Source organism: Martes martes (assembly GCF_963455335.1).
Source record: "Martes martes genome assembly, chromosome: 15".
Taxonomy (NCBI): domain Eukaryota; kingdom Metazoa; phylum Chordata; class Mammalia; order Carnivora; family Mustelidae; genus Martes; species Martes martes.
In genome coordinates, this window is record NC_137903.1 from 31,023,954 (window position 1) to 31,045,477 (window position 21,524).

The 21,524-nt window shown below is 36.3% G+C and overlaps 1 protein-coding gene across 2 annotated transcripts in view; it reads right to left on the reverse strand.

Moving 5' to 3' along the window:
• Window positions 1-21,524, reverse strand: part of PTPRC (protein tyrosine phosphatase receptor type C) — a 133,143-nt gene that overhangs the window by 21,697 nt on the left and 89,922 nt on the right. For both annotated transcript variants that reach the window (XM_080824960.1, XM_080824959.1), the window contains exons 13-18: window positions 12,171-12,231; window positions 6,565-6,673; window positions 5,837-5,871; window positions 3,017-3,126; window positions 2,359-2,449; window positions 2,192-2,268 (exon numbers count right to left, since the gene is read on the reverse strand). In XM_080824960.1, coding sequence (XP_080681086.1) covers window positions 2,192-2,268; window positions 2,359-2,449; window positions 3,017-3,126; window positions 5,837-5,871; window positions 6,565-6,673; window positions 12,171-12,231 — 483 coding nt within the window. The remainder of the gene's footprint in view (window positions 1-2,191; window positions 2,269-2,358; window positions 2,450-3,016; window positions 3,127-5,836; window positions 5,872-6,564; window positions 6,674-12,170; window positions 12,232-21,524) is intronic.

The following is a 21,524-nucleotide window of genomic DNA, read 5'->3' on the forward strand; positions in this document are numbered from 1 at the left end:
CAGATTAGGGTGATAACAGCTGCAAGCCAAGGATTGCCAGGAGCTACTAGAAGCTGGAAGAGGCAAGGGAGGGTTTCCCTCAGATCCTACGGAGGGAGCATGGCTCTGCTGACACTTGGATTTCAGACTTCTTGTCTCCAGAACTTTAAGAGGACAAATTTATGTTGTTTTAGGCCACCCAGTTTGTGGTGTTTTGTTATGTCAGCCCTAGGAAACTAACACATCATGTGAGTAAGTAAATAAATATGATTTGACCATTTTACCTATTCCACTGAAAGATTATATATTCACGTAGATCAAAACAAACAAACTTCAATTTCAATTTTTTTCTTTAAGAAAAGTTTGTGAATTACCTCATAAACCAGCATAGAGAGTAGCATGATATACACTTTGTCAACCATTTGACTGTCGAAACAATTTTTTGTTGATTACTCTTTTGGCAGTCTGTGGAAATAAGCCCTCTTCATGCACTGCTGGCGGCATGTAAATTGGTACAACCCTAGTGGGGGCCTTTTGGAAATGTCTTTTAAAATTGCAAATGCATATTCTCTTTGACCTAGAAATTCTTCTTTTAGGAATTTATCCTATATATACTAAAGCCCAGTGTAAAATAATGAGTCAAGATTATTCATTGAACCATTGTTTGTAAAAGCAGAAGATTAGAAAAGGCATTTAATGTCCATTAATACAGGAAATGATTAACTAAATCACAATTCAGCTATAACCATGAATGACTTATAAAATCTGAGAGAAAGGTATAGAAATACTCTATGTCCAGGGTCAGCAAGCTACAACTTGTGTCTGATTTTGTTTTTTTTTTTTTTAAGATTTTATTTATTTGACAGAGAGAGAGAGAGAGAGATCACAAGTAGGCAGAAAGGCAGAGAGAGGAGGGAGGAGAGAGAGGAGGAAGCAGGCTCCCCACTGAGCAGAGAGTCCGATGTGGGGCTCAATCCCAGGACCCGGAGATCATGACCTGAGCCGAAGGCAGAGGCTTAACCCACTGAGCCACCCAGGTGCCCTGTGTCTGATTTTGAAAAAAAAAAAAAAAAAAATGAATACATTCACATTGTGTATTATCTCTGGATGTGGCCACTAAACTTCAGATCTCAGTAATTGTGACAGAAGTGCTATGTCCTGAAAACCCAAAATATTTGTTGTTAGGCCCCTTACAGAAAAAAATTTGCCAATCCCTTTTCTTGCAGTGATTATATATATAATTTTTTTCTGTGTATACACACACACACACACACATATATGTATATACATATACACATACATATATAAATCTCACATATGTATATAAAGCATGGCACAGAACAATATGAATATATGTTAACATTTTTGGATAAAGAAGAGGATAAAAAAAGTTGGCATTCTCTTGTTTATAAAGAAACTGGCTGGATCAATAAGAAACAACGTAAAGGTTACCTGTTCTGGTAAACAGAGACATGGGGCAAATGGTGGATTGTGTGGAAGGAGAATTTTTCAGTCTCACTCTATTGTTACACCACTTAATTTTTCAAAAAAATTGTGTGGTACATTATTTATTTAACAATCATATAATAAATAACATTTTCAACTATTATGGATACATTAACTGTATGCAGTATTTGGCTTTGGGTAAATACAATGAACATATGAGCCGGGTCAATGAAGAACATCTCTGCTGACGTGCAATGTAATACAATTGAAGCATCATAGTTTGGAGTCAGGCAGACCTGGGTTTGAATCCCAAGTCAACCTTTTACTAATTGAATGAGGGCAAGGACAACTACTTCCCCAGAGCCTCCCAGTCTTCACCTCTCACCTCTACAGTGAGCATGAATGGTACACATGGCCAGGGCAAATGTGGGGCTCTCATGAGCAATATATACATAGCTCATTTAGTCTAATACCCAGCACATAGTAGGTACCAGAGTATTTTAGATATTAGCATCATTTATTTTGTAGAAAAAGTTCTATAAAATACCTAGTACCAATAACAAATAATAACTATACTTACAGTTATTAATGATTTTGTTGTTTATCTCAGTGACATTAGGGGTTTACTTCAAACTATTTCTAATAATATTTCTAAAGTTTTGCCATGATAAAGAAGGAACTGAATGGAATGCATAGATAATGAAAATGGTCAATGAAAAAACAACAAAGATACAAAATAATCTGGCAGTTGTACATTTTTACTCACATCAATATAGCTGGCATTTATATAATTTGACCCTGCATCTCCATTTATATCAGAGAGTTCAACACGGTTATAATCATCTGTTCAAAGAAAAAAAATATAAATAAATGAAATAATGAATAATCAAGTAGCCTAAATATATGGAAATCCAATTCTCAATGAGTACGTACAAGGAAGGATGTCAACATAACGGTTTTTATTCTGGTTAAAGGGTTTTCGAGCATCCTTGATAGAAAACTTGCTGAACACCCGTGGAATGCTCTGAAAGACATAAAGATCCTTTGGGTCACAGCAGATTCAAGAAAAACAATTTTCCCCTTGCCATTTGTCATTTTGAGCAAAGGAAACATCCTATAACGTATTTCCTTTATGCTGATAAACAAGCTGTGTCGTGTCATTGAAATTAATATTGTTAGAAATTATGCCAAAAAAAAAAACAACTAAAAAATGAATGTTGGCCTGGCTATTTTGAGAATAAAACCCACAAGTGAAAGTAAATTCCTAATTAATTACCACTGTAATATTCATTTAAAAACACAAACTTGGATATTTACCTAGACTATAAGTACAAAACTGGCCAAATATGTTTTGTGTCACAACCTCAAAACTGATAATGATACAATGAAGAATTATTTTTGAAATGTTTACTTGTTTCATTACTATAACTATCTCTTTTGTTCTGTAAATATCTTAATAATCTCTGCTTTGACTATGCTGCAGTATTACGTGGGATAAACTACAAAGGCAAATAGTTATATAATACATTTAAAATGGAATGATCTTGACAATTGAGTAAATTTCTCATCATATATCAAGAGGAGCACGCACCTGAAATTCAGCCAGAAAAAGTCTTCCTTCATCAGCAATCTTCCTCTTGTAAGTTTCCAACAAAATATCAGCATGGATTGGCTCTACACTCATCAGCTGTTTTTCATCATCTTTAAACATATTAAGGATTCATGACCAGGGTTATGTCTATCTTTCAAGTGTTCATACAAATTCCATTAAATTTGTAGCTTATATTAACCCTTTTCTCCTTTCCTCCTCATACATATTCCATCTGGAAAATCTCCCTCACCTACAAAGATTCACCTATAAACCCATGATTTCTAAATTTTGGGCTCCAGCCCTCTGCTGGGCTTTATATTAACCTTTCAGACCATCTCCCAGATTTCCCATACAGTTATACCACATGTATCTCAAAGTCAAAATGTTCAAAGTAAAAATAATGTTTCCTTGACTCAAGTATTTCAAATCTCAGTAAACAAGATCACCATTCACAAAGTAATTTAAGATCGAAACTTCCACATGATCCAAGATATCCCCCTCCATCTCCATATCCAGTAGGTCACTGGGTGCTTTCGATCCCTCTGCCAGTGGTCAGGGGCAGACAGTCCTCCTCATGCACGCAACTACATCTTCCGAACTCCTCTCCTTGTCTCTAGTTTTTCCTTATGCTAACTTTTCTTTTATTTATTTTTTATTTTTATTTTATTATTTTTAAGATTATTTATTTATTTATTTGACAGACAGAGATCACAATAGGCAGAAAGGCAGGCAGAGAGAGAGGGGGGAAGCAGGCTCCCCGCTGAGCAGAGAGCCCAATGCGGGGCTCGATCCCAGAACCTGAAGGCAGAGGCTTTAACCCACTGAGCCACCCAGGCGCCCCATAACTTTTCTTTTAAACTGCCCCCAAAATTAGTCTTCTGAAATACTAACATGAGCAGGTAACTCTACTTGTTAAAAAATTATAACACTATTATTAGTGTTCCATTGCCTAAATCTAAGGTTTGACTACGTCATTAATACAACAGTTACTATACTTATGTGCCTATATTATAGTTATTATTTTTTCCTTTTTCAAGTTATTATGAAATTTTGTGAACATACAGATAAGAGAATATGATTAATACCCTGATAGTCAGGATTCAGCTTCATTCGATATTCCCTTCACACTAAGCTCTAAACAAGTTGTGCTTATCTGCTATGCCTCGAGGGTACAAACCCCATTATATTCTACACTTTTTTAATAACTTAGTAAGGAGTAAAATATATAGAGAGCTACAGTCGTGCATTGCTCCTGAACAACAGTTTCAGAAGAATAAGAGAATGTAAACTGTCACACATATGAAAAATATGTTTCTTCTGTTCAGGTTAATGTTCTCTATGAGGTAAAGAAAGAAGATGTCTGTTAGGATTGCACATTTATCTTATTGTTTGTGGAAACAGTCTATCCAAATACTCTTAACAAAGTTGCTTCTTTGGGTTGTTGGGAATCTCTGATATTCATTCGTTCTGAATTTAGAGCGACAATTGAGGTTAAATGGAGTTTGGGTAAGTTCTAATGCATGCAAACGGACAATCAGTATCAACTTTGAGATAAAAGTCTTCTTTGACCCTTCCTAGTCTGCGTTGACACCCTGAAATTCATTCCCCTTCTCTGCTTAGGGGCTTGTTATTCTTGTGCTCTTCATTCTTCCCTCTGTCTATCAGAACTAATTTTCAGAACATTTTACCTCATTCATGCATGTATTCATTGACATGTTTTGAATGCCACATACTCAGATAGGTACTGGGGATAGAGCAGTGAAACGAGAAAGAAAAATCTCCCTGTCTTCATATCCCTCGCTTACATTCTAGTTAGGGGAGGAGAGTTATCGAACAAGTAAAATATATAATACAATATCAGGTAGTGATAGATTTTGCAGTGGAAAATAAAGCCAAGGAACTCTAAAGAACCAATCCTAATGCTTTTGCTTACTGATTTAGAACCTGCTCTTGCAGAGGAAAACCTGTCAGAAGTTCCAATAAGACAGAGGAGTTCTTAAATTTTTGCTGTCTTGAATATGAGACAACAAATCATTTTCTTTATTGTAAACATAGTTTCAATCTTTATCTCCATCCCCTTTTACCAGATCCAAAATCACATTGAAAGAATTAAAGAAATAGTATAAAAGTTGAAAAAGAAGAGAAAAAATGGAATTCCTTTTTCTTACCTAAGTCAAATTACAATTTTTTTGTCATGCTCATAAATGAGCCTTTAGTGAAAAGCCACCATCCCATCCTGGAAGAGACTTGACCACACTTACCACTTCCTCCTCTATGAGACTTTCCATCTGTTCTTCCATCCACCACTCCCTCATTGGTTGATCTAATGTCTCCCCACAATCTTAGAAGACCCAGATGCCTGCCTTTCCCACTCAGCCTTCTATCTTTCCATAGCATCATACACATTCAATCACTATGGCATTTACCAAATGGCTTTCATATAGTCTCGATATTTCTGTTTTCCTCTGTTAAATTTTAAACCTTTTAAGAGCAGAGTCTGTGGTCTATAATTGCAAAGTTTTCAATGCTGGCACAATGTTTGGCATATACTGGGAAATTCATAGTACTTACTGATCTAAATAGAATTTATATATATATATGTATACAATATAATATATATTTATTTTATTTATATTTTACTTATTTATATATATATATATATAGAGAGAGAGAGAGAGAGAATAAATGAATTTAAGTTGCATGATTGTATCAACAGAGGAAGTCCAAATTATATTTTTTTAAATGTTGACTTCTTATTTAAAATAAATGGATTCAAATGTGCAAGGGGATATTCACCAGTAAAAAAATATCTCCACTTACCCCTTTCAACAAGTATAACCTCTTCTTCCATATTGCTGTGAAAATAAGAAATGGAAGTTTATATATTTTTAAAGAAACATAAGAGTTCAGTTGGGATTCAATTTATATTTAGTGCATGTATTGAGGAAGGAAGTAATGGAGACAGGGAGGATAAAGGGGAAAGGAGAAGAGAGGAGGGGAAGAGAGAAAGGGAAGGGGAGGGAAGGGAGGAGGAAGGAACATGGCAGGGGAGGGAGAAAAGAATGAAGGAGAGGAGACATGGGAGACAGAGAGGAGTAAAGAAAAATTAAGGGAGGAAGAAACCAACTAGGAGTTGTCTGTTAAACGCAATTAAGTGGCTACATTTTTTGTTTTTAAATTCTTGTTTTTCATAAAATGTAGCTGTTCCTGGCCAAGGGAATATATATAATTCCTTAGGTATTTCTCTCTTTCCTTTTTGCCTTTATCATTTATAGAGCCCTCTGACCTACTTTGTACTAAAAGAATAAATATTTATTCATTTCATTGGTTATTACTTTTAAAAATCCATAACATTATTAGTAAATGTAAAAACAATTAGTATTTACTATAAACAAAGAAGACCACACTAAGTTTTTGATCAAAAGTTCACTGACAAACTGGACTTCATGCTACTTCCCCTTCTTTACTTAACTGGTTCTAAAGTTGCCCCATATATGGGTGCTTTCATCATTATTACTATTATTTTTCATTTTGAAATCAACTCTTACCTGGACCTCTTGTTGCGAAGGTCATAGATTTTATAGAGAACAACGAGGAGGGCTAGGAATGTCACAATGATCAGAAATACCAGAAATGTAATCAGTGCTCTAGAATTATCTAGAAGTGAAAAATAACACATGAAGAAATTTATTATGGCAAATATTTAACTGGATTTTTTGATATCACCTTTAAAGTACTTTCATTTTGGGGCATCTGGGTGGCTCGGTGGGTTAAGCCTCTGCTTTCGGCTCAGGTCATGATCTAAGGGTCCTGGGATCGAGCCCCACATCAGGCTCTCTGCTCAGCGAGGAGCCTGCATTCCCCCCTCTCTCTGCCTGCCTCGCTGCCTACTTGTGATCTTTCTCTCTGTCTCTGTCAAATGAATAAATAAAATCTTTTTTTTTAAAAAGTACTTTCATTTTAATATGTTATCTTCTTTTGAAGTTTTCAAAAAATAGTTTTTAGAATGAGACTAAATAGAAAAAATTCTTGATTTTGTGTATTTTGCCTACATTACTCAAAACAAACAAAAACACCTAATATTTTAAAGGAATAATTAGAATATAAAAGAAAAACTCTCTTTTCTCCCACAAGATATTGTTCCTTTATGCAACACAATCCTTTAGGCTTAATTCTCTTTCTTCCAGCATTCCATTTTGAAGGGATAAGAGAGATAATCCAGTTATTACAAATCTCGGAGAAAAACACACATAGTTTAACTTTTGTGCAGAAGCAGATAGCTTCCCAAAAGGATCAGAAAGACTTCTGTTCCACACAGATAAAACTTCTCATCTACTCACTAAGGCATAAAACCAATTAACCAAGGGACAAAAACTGTTTCATTCTACCATTAGGATTACTTATCCTGATGTAAATTTTCACCAGAGTTTAACATGAAATCATGCCCTTTTCTGGAGAAAAGGGAGATGAAAGAGAATACTAGAGGAGAATACAGGCAGTAAACTCTTTGACCTCAGTATTAGCAACTTCTTATTAGACACATTGCCAGAGGCAAGAAAAACAAAAACAAATTATCGGGGCTTAATCAAGATTAAAACCTTCTGCACAGAGAAGGAAACAATCAACAGAGCTAAAAGGCAACCTATGGAATGGGAGAAGATATTTATAAATGACATATCTGATAAAGGGTTAGGATCCAAAATTGATAAAGAATTTCTCAAACTCACCCCCCCCCAAAATAATCCCATTAAGAAATGGGCAGAAACATAAATAGACATCTTTCCAAAGAAGATAACCAGATGGCTAACAGACACATGAAAAGATGCTGAACATCATTCATCATCATGGAAATACAAGTCAAAACCACAATGAGATAACACCTCACACCTGTCAGAATGACTCTAAAATTAACAATACAGGAAACAACAGATGTTGGTGAGGAAGCAGAGAAAAAGGAACCCTCACACACTGTCGGTGGGAATGCAAACTGGTGCAGCCACTCTGGAAAACAATATGGATACTCCTCAAGAAGCTGAAAATAGAACTACCCTACCACCCAGCAATTGTACTACAAGGTATTTATCTAAAGGATATAAAAATACAGATTTGAAGGGGCACATGCACCCTGATGTTTATAGCAACATTATCACAATACCTAAACTCTGGAAAGAGTCCATGTGTCATCAACTGATGAATGGATAAAGAAGATGTGAATATGTGTGTGTGTGTGTGTGTGTGTGTGTGTGTGTGAATATATATATATTTTCATATATATAATATGTTTATTACATATATGATGGAATATTACTCGGCCATCAAAAAGAATGAAATCTTGCCATTTGCAATGATGTGGATGGAGCTAGAGGGCTAAATGAAATAAGCCAGAGAAAGACAAATACCATATGATTTCACTCATGTGTGGAATTTACGAAACAAAACAGATGAACGTGGGGAAAGAGAAGGAAAAATAAAATAAGGTAGAAACAGAGATAGAGGCAAACCATAAGAGACTATAAACTGTAGGAAACAAACTGAGGGTTGCTGGAGGGGAGGTGAGTGGTGGGATGGACTAAATGGGTGATGGGCATTAAGGAGGGCACCTGTGATAAGCACTGAGTGTTATATGTAAGTGATGAGTTACTAAATTCTACTCCTAAAACCAGTACTACACTCTATGTCAACTAACTTGAATTTAAATAAAACTTGGACAAATTTTTTTAAAAAGAAGTAAAAAAGTAGATGTTATATAAGTAAATAATAAAGTAAAATTCTATTTTAATAAACAGAAAAAATAATAATACAAAGAATCCTCAGTCAACAGCCCCTCTAAGGATCACAGCATTTCTAATCAACTTCTCCTATTGTCTCACTATGGCTTTGATCAGACTGCTGATAAGAACCACACTCTCAAGGAAACTCTCAACAAGAGAGGGGGATTCCAAAATAATAAACTGATTGACAGTTTCCAAAATGTGACTAACAGGAGTGCCAAAAGGACTACAGGGGGAAAAAAAAATAGAGCAAAGAAAATTTCTCAGAAATATAAGTCTCGAGGACAAAAAAAGCCAATAACATCCAGGAAAAGAAATGAAAAAAAGACCAATGCAAGACCAAGAATAAGAGGAAACCCTAAAAGTTCCCAAGAGAACAAAAATATGGGAATATAGGAAAAGATTGAGAAATGGGAAGGCATTAGAAAGTAATGCTGGGGGTGACTGGGTGGTTCACTGTGTTAAGCCTCTGCCTTCAGCTCAGGTCATGATCTCAGGGTCCTGGGATTGAGCCCCGCATTGGGCTCTCAGCTCAGCGGGGAGCCTGACTGCCCCCATCCCCACCCGCCTCTCTGACTACTTGATCTCTCCCTCTCTGTCTGTCAAATTAAAAAAAAAAAAAAAAAAAAGTAATGCTGGGTGTAGGAGAACAAAACAGAAATCCTTTTTTAATTCTAGATTTTTAAACTTAGAATTCTATGCCAGGTCAAAATATTGATCAAGTGCCAGGGTAGAATCAAGCATTTCATTTTTATATGTGCAAGCATTAGAATATTTTCTCCTTACACTAGAGAATATATACAAGTAAATTTTTTAAAAAGTTAGATTCAGATGTAGCAATTCTAAAAGAGAAAACTAATGAAGGAAAATTTTACCTCAGCGGCTGAGCTGTACACCTAGGGAGTCCAAATCAGTACAAGAAGAAAGGGGCCCCAGGAGTTCACTAGAAAATGTTGTCAAAATATAAATGAGGAAATCTTATGCCAGGGAAGCTCAGCAATACTTTTCTAGTATTTCTGGTTGGCAAGGGCCAGCCCCAGACCTCCCCTGGAGAAGATGTCACTATTAATGTTGTTGGCTAATTGAATTTAAATTTTTTAAGTAATGTCTTAACTGTTTATCTCTAATGACAATGCCATTGGGAGCAGAAAGTCAATAAAACATTTCCTGCGTTATGGAAAAATGACCTTGGGATAACTCTCTAGCCCCACTGACATGGAAATCTGAGAAAAGTGAAATATTACCTGTGTTAAAAGGCAATATTGCCAATGGTGAAAATGATCCCTGATTGCTAAACTGTATCTGGACAGGGAGGTTTTTGTACCGACTACACCATCCTGGGGGAAACCCTAGCTTTAGGTTTTCCTGAATGGAGTAACCCAGGGCACATCTCATTTCTGGCCCCATCCCTGTGGGCACGTCTGGAAGCTATGCCCCTGGGACTATTCTAAGAGATGCTGGTTCCTTTCTTAACACGGGGATTCTAAGCCAGGGCAGCTCCCAGCCTCATACACGTGGTCTGATTCTCTTCCCTCACCTCTGGGGGGTGGCAGGGAGGGGTCACAGAATGGTTCTCAGACCACCATGCTCATTGCTACCGCAGTTGAGGCTGATAGCTTCCCTCACTGGCACCCTGTGTTTCCCGTTCTGTGTCTTTCTGAGTGAAGCGGTCTCACATCTGGCCTATTAAGATGTGAGTGTGAAATGTCCCCAGTTGAGTCTTTGACCCCCAATAGTAGGTGCTGCGGCTATAAGCTATCTGCATGCTCGGGGGAAAAAAAATCAATGAAGCTGTTTTTATCGTAAAGAATTATAAAAGAAAAGTACTGAAATGGTAATAAAATCAAAGCTACTTGGCTGAATTGGGTGGGCATTTCACATTGGGAACATTTAGTTTAAGCCTCTGAACAGAAAGAATGAAAACTGTACATGGGCCTTAGGAAAGCAGCTTGGAACAGGAGCTTTTATCTCTTTCCTCTTTTTCAAAGACTTCAGAAAAGAAGGTGTTCATCATCGTGCAGATGCATATGTGTGTAAGAGAGAGAGGCTGAGATGCTGCAATGATAGCATCAGAAACAGCCTGTGGTTAGTAACACAATACATAGAGATTTAAATAATTTAACTTAATTTACAAGCCAATAGGCAGAGAAAACTTAAAACAATGAACTAAGTCTTCTTCCTTCATAGGATCAGATCAATGGGCAATGTTTATCTTAGCTCTAGAAAGAATAGCAATATTCTTGACATATATGGAGAGAACTATAAGGAGAACTGAAAACAGAAAGGGTGAAAATTGGTCCTCTCCACGAGCAGGACAGAGATTGGGGAGTGGTGACAGGTACCTGTTATTTTCATTATCATGATGACATTTAAATTTGTGATTTTTTAAAGATTTTATTTATTTATTTGGCAGACAGATATCACAAGCAGGCAGAGAGGCAGGCAGAGAGAGAGGAGGAAGCAGGCTCCCTGCCAAGCAGAGAGTCCGATGTGGGGCTCGATCCCAGGACCCTGAGATCATGACCTGAGCTGAGGGCAGAGGCTTTAACCCAGAGAGCCACCCAGGTGCCCCTAAGTGATTTTTTTTTCTATCTGCAACTTTGTTTTGATTTAAATGTGTAAAATATTAACGATGAAAAATCAAATAAGCATATTGTTATTAAGCATTATCTTGGCTTTAGTTACGTAAATTAGGACAGATTTTTTTCTAATGCCTACTTCTACCAAGCTTACCTTGGACTGACAGAATAAGATAAAATAAGTAACAATCTCCAAAACAGTACACAAAACAAACATGAAAAAGTGTCATAAACCTAATCATAATTTAAGTCTATATAGATAAGACTTGTGAATTATTTTATGAAATCAATAATCCTTTAATAATTGAATCTCCTAATAGAATTTAAAATACTGTATTTTACAGGGAACAAACTGATGGTTGTCTATGAGAAGAGGGGTGAGGGGATGAGTAAAATGGGTGACGGGAGTGGGAGGCACAGGCTTTCAGTTATGAAATGATTAAATCACTGGAATAAAAGGCACAGCATAAGGAATAGAGCCAGTGATATTGTAATTGTGTTGCATGGTGACAGATGGTAGCCACATTTGAGGTGAACATAGCATAAAGTATAGTTGTTAAATCACTATGTTGTATACCTGAAAATAATGTAACATTGTGTATCAACTATACTCAAAAATTAAAAATGAAGTAAAATATTGTACTTTATTTACCTATACATCTTTTTATAGGCAACTTAAAATATTGTTTATGGAAAACATGAACGTTTAAAAATTAAATATTAGTATGAATGTAAAATAAAACTTTGTGTTAATATATGTTTTGATGTAAATAAAATATAATAAATAGCCATGTAATGACTTACAAGATGTTGATCGAGAAACTCTTTGTGCAGGTCCATCAAAGTCCCCATTGTTATATAAGACCTGAATTTCAGTAGTAAAAGAGAAAATAATTTTCTAATGTAAATTTATTTATCATATTGAAACACATATATTACTTCTCATACAATGCTATTTATTTTAATTTAAATATACAGGTTAACTTTCAAGTTGAAACCAAGATTATGGCAACATTTTGTTATCAAATATTTTTTAAAGAAATTATTTAACAGTGAAAAAGATAAAAGAAATCTCAACCTATTTAGCTGTAATCGTAATAATAATAATGGTTATAATCAGCAAGAATAAGCAAAACTGAAGGAATAAAATCCAACACAACAAAATATTCAAATCTTAAAATTAAAATTCCCAACCTAATATCTTTACATTTTATTTAAAAGGGAAATTCTATCATATACTGTTTATAAGAGTTATAAATAAAATGCACATACAATTTATAAAAATAAGTAGAAATAAGAATCACAATATTTATAATATAGTGATATTTAATTCACAAGGATTAAAATGATAAAGATTGGCACCCTCTAGTGATATAGGTTAAAATCTACAGTGTTGACCTAACTAGCGTAACTATCTGTGTCTCGTAATACTGAATACAAATAAAACCGACACAATTTAGTGATACAAGGAAAGCTGAAAGGAGCAAGAAAGCAATAAGAGGCTTTGGCAAAAAACAAATTTAATAAATCTGAATTGTATCATTAAAAGATAAACATGACAAATATAGAAAATATATATCTAAGTTTTTACTCTTTGGTAAAATTTAACAAACATAGTATTCACAGAATATTTAAAAACATTCATTATACACTGAGCTGTAAAAAATACTTTATAAATTCCAAAAAATAGGAATTGTAAAAGCTGATTATCTTTTAAAATCTAACAATTAATAATAATAAAAATCCAAGCACCGATGAGAGGGAGTCAAGATGGAGGAGAAGTAGCAGGCTGAGACGACATTGGGTAGCAGGAGATCAGCAAGATAGCTTATCTAACCATTGTGAACACCTACAAATCCAACGGGAAATTGAAGAGAAGAGGAGCAACAATTCTAGAAACAGAAAATCGATCACTTTCTGAAAGGTAGGACCTGCAGAGAAGTGAATCCAAAGCGATGGGAAGATAGACCCTGAGGGGAGGGGCCGGCTCCCGGCAAGCGGCAGAGCAACGGAGCACAAAATCGGGACTTTTAAAAGTCTGCTCCACTGGGAGACATCGCTCTAGGAGCTAAACCGGGGGGGAAACACAGGCGGGGTCAGCATAACCCCAGGTCCCGCGGGCTCACGGAAGGACCGGGGGTGTCTGAGGGCCGCAGAGCTCGCAGGTATTGGAGCGGGGAAGCCGGCTACAGAGACAGAGCCGAGGACTGAGCTCTCAGCCCGGGTTTACCTTGTGCCGGTTGCAGGCTGGGTGGGCTCGGAGCGCAGCCGGAGGCCACGGAGATGGAAACGACTGGGCGCTTTTCTCCAGGTTCCAGCAATTGACTGCTTTCCTCAAGGCGCAACCGCAAGCCAGGGAGGCAGGGCGGTTGGGCGCTTTTCTCTAAGGGCGCACTGAGGAGCGGAACCCCAAGCTCTCGGCTCCTCTGGGCCGAGAGATTGGGAGGCCGCCATCTTCATTCCCGTCCTCCGGAACTCTACGGAAAGCGCTCAGGGAACAAAAGCTCCCGAAAGCAAACCTGAGTGGATTACTTAGCCCGGCCCCTGGCAAGGGCGGTGCAATTCTGCCTGCGGCAAAGACACTTGAGAATCACCACAACAGGCCCCTCCCCTGGAAGATCAACAAGAAACCCATCCAAAACCAACTTCAGTCACCAAGAACAGCAGAATTCCACAGCAGGAGAAAGCAAATCTTATCTGGACAAAATGACAAGGCAGAAAAACTCACCTCAAAAAAAAGAAGAAGAGGCCGTACCGAAGGCTGGGGACCTAATCAATATGGACATTGGTAACATGACAGATCTAGAGTTCAGAATGACAATTCTCAAGGTTCTAGCCGGGCTCGAAAAAGGCATAGAAGATATTAGAGAAACCCTCTCCAGAGAGATAAAAGCCCTTTCTGGAGAAATAAAAGAACTAAAATCTAACCAAGTTGAAATCAAAAAAGCTATTAATGAGGTGCAATCAAAAATGGAAGCTCTCATGGCTAGGATAAATGAGGCAGAAGAAAGAATTAGTGACATAGAAGACCAAATGACAGAGAATAAAGAAGCTGAGCAAAAGAGAGACAAACAAATACTGGACCACGAGGAGAGAATTTGAGAGATAAGCGACACCATAAGACGACACAACATTAGAATAATTGGGATTCCAGAAGAAGAAGAAAGAGAGACGGGAGCAGCAGGAATATTGGAGAGAATTATTGGAGAGAATTTCCCTAATATGGCAAAGGGAACAAACATCAAAATCCAGGAGATGCTAAGAACGCCCCTCAAAATCAATAAAAATAGGTCCATACCTCGTCACCTGATAGTAAAATTTACAAGTCTTAGCGACAAAGAGAAAATCCTGAAAGCAGCCCAGGAAAAGAAGTCTGTAACATACAAGGGTAAAAACATTAGATTGGCAGTGGACCTATCCACAGAGACCTGGCAGGCCAGAACGAACTGGCATGATATATTCAGAGCACTAAACGAGAAAAACATGCAGCCAAGAATACTATATCCGGCTAGGCTATCATTGAAAATAGAAGGAGAGATAAAGAGCTTCCAGGACAAACAAAAGCTGAAAGAATTTGCAAACACCAAACCAGCTCTACAGGAAATATTGAAAGGGGTCCTCTAAGCAAAGAGAGACCCTAAAAGTAGTAGATCAGAAAGAAACAGAGACAATATACAGTAACAGTCACCTTATAGGCAATACAATGGCACTAAATTCATATCTCTCAATAGTTACCCTGAATGTTAATGGGCTAAATGCCCCAATCAAAAGACACAGGGTATCAGAATGGATAAAAAAACAAAACCCATCAATATGCTGCCTACAAGAAACTCATTTTAGACCCGAAGACACCTCTAGATTTAAAGTGAGGGGGTGGAAAACAATGTACCATGCTAATGGACGTCAGAAGAAAGCTGGGGTGGCAATCCTTATATCAGATCAATTAGATTTTAAGCCAAAGACTATAATAAGAGATGAGGAAGGACACTATATCATACTAAAGGGTCTGTCCAACAAGAAGACCTAACAATCTTAAATATCTATGCCCCTAACATGGGAGCAGCCAACTATATAAACCAATTAATAACAAAATCAAAGAAATACATTGACAGTAATACAATAATAGCAGGGGACTTTAACACTCCCCTCACTGAAACGGACAGATCATCTAAGCAAAAGATCAACAAGGAAATAAAGGCCTTAAATGACACACTGGACCAGATGGACATCACAGATATATTCAGAACATTCCATCCCAAAGCAACAGAATATACATTCTTCTCTAGTGCACATGGAACATTCTCCAGAATAGACCACATCCTGGGTCATAAATCAGGTCTCAACCAGTATCAAAAGACTGAGATCATTCCCTGCATGTTTACAGACCACAATGCTCTGAAGCTAGAACTCAATCACAAGAGGAAATTTGGAAAGAACGCAAATACATGGAGACTAAACAGCATCCTTCTAAAAAATGAATGGGTCAACCAGGAAATTAAAGAAGAATTGAAAAAATTCATGGAAACAAATGATAATGAAAACACAATGGTTCAAAATCTGTGGGACACAACAAAGGCAGTCCTGAGAGGAAAATATATAGCGGTGCAAGCCTTTCTCAAGAAACAAGAAAGGTCTCAAATACACAACCTAACCCTACACCTAAAGGAGCTGGAGAGAGAACAACAAAGAAAGCCTAAACCCAGCAGGAGAAGAGAAATCATAAAGATCAGAGCAGAAATCAATGAAATAGAAACTAAAAAAAACAATAGAACAAATCAACAGAACTAGGAGCTGGTTCTTTGAAAGAATTAATAAGATTGATAAGCCCCTGGCCAGACTTATCAAAAAGAAAAGAGAAAGGACGCAAGTAAATAAAATCATGAATGAAAGAGGAGAGATCACAACCAACACCAAAGAAATACAAACAATTATAAGAACATACTATGAGCAACTCTACGCCAAAAAATTTGACAACCTGGAAGAAATGGATACATTTCTAGAGACATATAAACTACCACAACTAAACCAGGAAGAAATAGAAAACCTGAACAGACCCATAACCAGTAAGGAGATTGAAACAGTCATCAAAAATCTCCAAACGAACAAAAGTCCAAGACCAGACGGCTTCCCAGGGGAATTCTACCAAACATTTAAAGAAGAATTAATTCCTATTCTCCTGAAACTGTTCCAAAAAATAGAAATGGAAGGAAAACGTCCAAACTCATTTTATGAGGCCAGCATCACCTTGATCCCAAAACCAGACAAGGATCCCATCAAAAAAGAGAATTACAGACAAATATCCTTGATGAACACAGATGCGAAAATTCTCACCAAAATACTGGCCAATAGGATCCAACAGTACATTAAAAGGATTATTCACCACGACCAAGTGGGATTTATTCCAGAGATGCAAGGTTGTTTCAACATCCGCAAATCCATCAATGTGATACAATACATTAATAAAAGAAAGAGTAAGAACCATATGATACTCTCAATAGATGCTGAAAAAGCGTTTGACAAAGTGCAGCATCCCTTCCTGATTAAAACTCTTCAAAGTATAGGGATAGAAGGCACATACCTCAATATTATCAAAGCCATCTATGAAAAACCCACCGCAAATATCATTCTCAATGGAGAAAAACTGAAAGCTTTTCCGCTAAGGTCAGGAACACGGCAGGGATGTCCGTCATCACCACTGCTGTTCAACATAGTACTAGAAGTCCTAGCCTCAGCAATCAGACAACAAAAAGAAATTAAAGGCATCCAAATTGGCAAAGAAGAAGTCAAACTATCACTCTTTGCAGATGATATGATACTATATGTGGAAAACCCAAAAGGCTCCACTCCAAAACTGCTAGAACTTATACAGGAATTCAGTAAAGTGTCAGGATATAAAGTCAATGCACAGAAATCAGTCGCATTTCTTTACACTAACAACAAGACAGAAGAAAGAGAAATTGAGGAGTCAGTCCCATTTATAATCGCACCCAAAACCATAAGATACCTAGGAATAAATCTAACCAAAGAGGCAAAGAATCTATACTCAGAAAACTATAAAGTACTCATGAAAGAAATTGAGGAAGACACAAAGAAATGGAAAAATATTCCATGCTCATGGATTGGAAGAACAAATATTGTGAAAATGTTTATTGTAAAGCAATCTACACATTTAATGCAATCCCTATCAAAATCCCATCCATTTTTTAAAGAAATAGAACAAATAATCCTAAAATTCATATGGAACCAGAAAAGACCTCGAATAGCCAAAGGAATATTGAAAAAGAAAGCCAAAGTTGGTGGCATCACAATTCCAGACTTCAAGCTCTATTACAAAGCTGTCATCATCAAGACAGTATGGTACTGGCACAAAAACAGACATATAGATCAATGGAACAGAATAGAGAGCCCAGAAATAGACCCTCAACTCTATGGTCAACTAATCTTCGACAAAGCAGGAAAGAATATCCAATGGAAAAAAGACAGCCTCTTCAACAAATGGTGCTGGGAAAATTGGACAGCCACATGCAGAAAAATGAAATTGTACTATTTCCTTACACCACACATGAAAATAGACTCAAAATGGATGAAGGACCTCAATGTGAGAAAGGAATCTATCAAAATCCTTGAGGAGAATGCAGGCAGCAACCTCTTTGACCTCAACCGCAGCAACTTCTTCCTAGGAACATCGCCAAAGGCAACAGAAGCAAGGGCAAAAATGAACTATTGGGATTTCATCAAGATCAAAAGCTTTTGCACAGCAAAGGAAACAGTTAACAAAACCAAAAGACAACTGACAGAATGGGAGAAGATATTTGCAAACGACATATCAGATAAAGGGCTCGTATCCAAAATCTATAAAGAGCTTATCAAACTCAATACCCAAAGAACAAATAATCCAGTCAAGAAATGGGCAGAGGACATGAACAGACATTTCTGCAAAGAAGACATCCAGACGGCCAACAGACACATGAAAAAATGCTCCACATCACTCGGCATCAGGGAAATACAAATCAAAACCACAATGAGATACCACCTCACACCAGTCAGAATGGCTAAAATTAACAAGTCAAGAAATGACAGATGCTGGCGAGGATGCAGAGAGAGGGGAATCCTCCTACACTGCTGGTGGGAATGCAAGCTGGTGCAACCACTCTGGAAAACAGTGTGGAGGTTCCTCAAAAAACTGAAAATAGAGCTACCCTATGACCCAGCGATTGCACTACTGGGTATATATCTTAAAGATTCAAACGTGGTGCTCCGAAAGGGCACGTGCACCCGAATGTTTATAGCAGCAATGTCCACAATAGCCAAACTGTGGAAGGAGCCTAGATGTCCATCAACAGATGAATGGATAAAGAAGAAGTGGTATATATATATACAATGGAATACTATGCAGCCATCAAAAGAGATGAAATCTTGCCATTTGCCATGACGTGGATGGAACTAGAGGGTATCATGCTTAGCGAAATAAGTCAATCGGAGAAAGATAACTATCATATGATCTCTTTGATATGAGGAAGTGGAGATGCAAGGCGGGGGGGTTGGGAGGAGGTAGGGAAAAAAATGAAACGATGGGATTGGGAGGGAGACAAACCATAAAAGACTCAATCTCAAAAAACAGACTGAGGGTTGCTGGGGGGGAGGGGGGACGGGAGAGGGTGGTGGGGAAATGGACATTGGGGAGGGTATGTGCTATGATGAGTGCTGTGAAATGTGTAAACCTGGCGATTCACAGACCTGTACCCCTGGGGATAAAAATACATTATATGTTTATTAAAATAAAAAAATTAAAAAAAATCCAAGCACCAAAAATGTAAAAACACTCTCTTTAAAAACAGATAAATGAAAAATTCTTTCTAATTGCAGTTGTAAATTCTTTGGAAATTATCAATAATAAGAACATTCTACTCTAAAAATCCACTCGTTAAATTTTATGTCAGTCATTCAAAAATTAGTAATAAATATCACAGACATGGTATATAGTCAAAATTTTACCAAAAGACAGTTCATAGATTTCTTTTGTTTTGCTTTTAGAAAATAAAAAATGAAAGAAATGGACAAAAAAACACTTTCAACCCTAAATTACCAGAACATAAAAATAAATCTACAAAAAAGAAAAGTAATAAATTAAGAATGATAAAAACAACTTTACTATTCTATTAACCAGAGATCACAGTGATGATGAAAACTAAAATGATTGGTACCTCACGATGGCATAAATGTTGTAGTAGAAACAGAAAGAAACATGAAAATGAATTATGGTACATGCAATGAAGAAAACAAGAGACAATCTTTTGGAGGGTAGGGAAAAATGGATAACTAGATAATAATACACTAACTTGATTTTGAAGATTGTATTTTAATATGATGTTTATATTTTTCCAGAATAACTTATATTGACAAATGGGAAAAGAAAATTCTAGAAAGAGAGAAGAGCATCAGGTAAAGTACCTGTACAGATGTGGTTGAGAAACTGAAAAGAAACGTAGCTTAATGGGTGCTAGAAAAGTAAAGGGAGATGATGTATAATGGACGTGATATGCAATAACAAAATATTTCTTTTACATGGACTATTCCTTGAAAAAATAAATATCACCCTCACAAAGTGTAAAATATCTGTAAAGAACAATAATATTGGAAGAAAATGTAAATGGTTCAGAAGGAATTCCTCTGTGTTAAAAGGATTAAAACAAATTATTCAGAGAACAAAACATCCCTATATTAAAGTTATAAAATGTACAAAAACAGGAAAATGTCTCCAATATGCTTTATCAGGTTAGCATAACCTTTGTACCAAAATATATTAAGAATGGAGCATGCCCACACCTATACCAAATGGCTATGCCCATTACTTCTACCACTTATTGAATGATCGCATTTATGAATATCCATTCATAAAGACTTAAAAAAATTAAGCCATTGAATTCAATAATACTTTCAGGAAATAATACATAACAACAGAGCAAGATTTTTTTCTTAGAATGTGACATGGTTTAACATTACAAAACCTATTACTATAATTCACCATATAAACAAATAACATCATGTCATCACAACCATGGCATCATCTAATATAGTACAATAAAAACATGTGATGAAGTCTAACCTATATCTCTGATTAAACAGAGAAACAACAAGAATGTTTATATATTTATATACATTATTATATATATATAAACATTTCTTTAAGTGATTAAAGATATGAAGCCAGTTGCCAACATATTGAACATTATATTGAATAGTCAACTATAGACTGTTTAAATTTCCATCAAATCAGAAATAAAACTGATAAATTTGACTGAATAAAAATAAAAGGAAAAATTGTATATGACTTAGTTTTATAAATAAAATTAAAAAGCAAACTGCAAGTCAGAAACAAAATTTGCAACTTATATGACAAAGACTTTAATATCATCAATACCCAACTTCCCCAAATAAAACTGGGTAAAGGAGGTAAAAAGTATGGTACCACAAGACCAGTAACAGCAACAACAAAAACTATGTTTATCTTCATCAGTAAATAAACTCCATTAAAACAAAAGGAGATGTTAATACCATATTTCACCTACTACACATCAAAGAAAAAGAAGGGCATGCCCAGTATTGTGAGACTTAACAGCAGTCACTTCATATACTGTTATGGGAAGTGTAATTTGGTAACTTAGAGGGAAAAAAATTTATCACAAAAATTCTTAAAATACATGTAAATTTTTTTTAAACCAATACATTTATTTCCAGGAATTTATTTAAACTGAAGTGATTAAAGACAGTTTCAAAGATTTTTCTGTTTACCAGTAAGTGTGTTTATTGATTATTGTCTACAATGGAGATGAAAACAAGCACGGTTAATAGAATGTGATAAAGCCATATGATAGACTCTTACATAGCAATTAAAAATTGCATAGTAGCCGACTATTTAACATGGAAAACTCTTTGTGATATAGTGATATGTGAAAAACTGCATGTTCAAAATGTTGATAATATATATGCTGAATATATATAAATATGCATTACATGTTAAGGAAGTTGTGACGTAATAGAAAATATATACTGGTCTTTGCCCTTGGTTCCTGGCATAGAATTCCTGAAACCCTTATAATTTCCCTGGTGATAGGATTGTCTTTCATTCTAACGAGGTGACTAGTCACTGGAAAGATA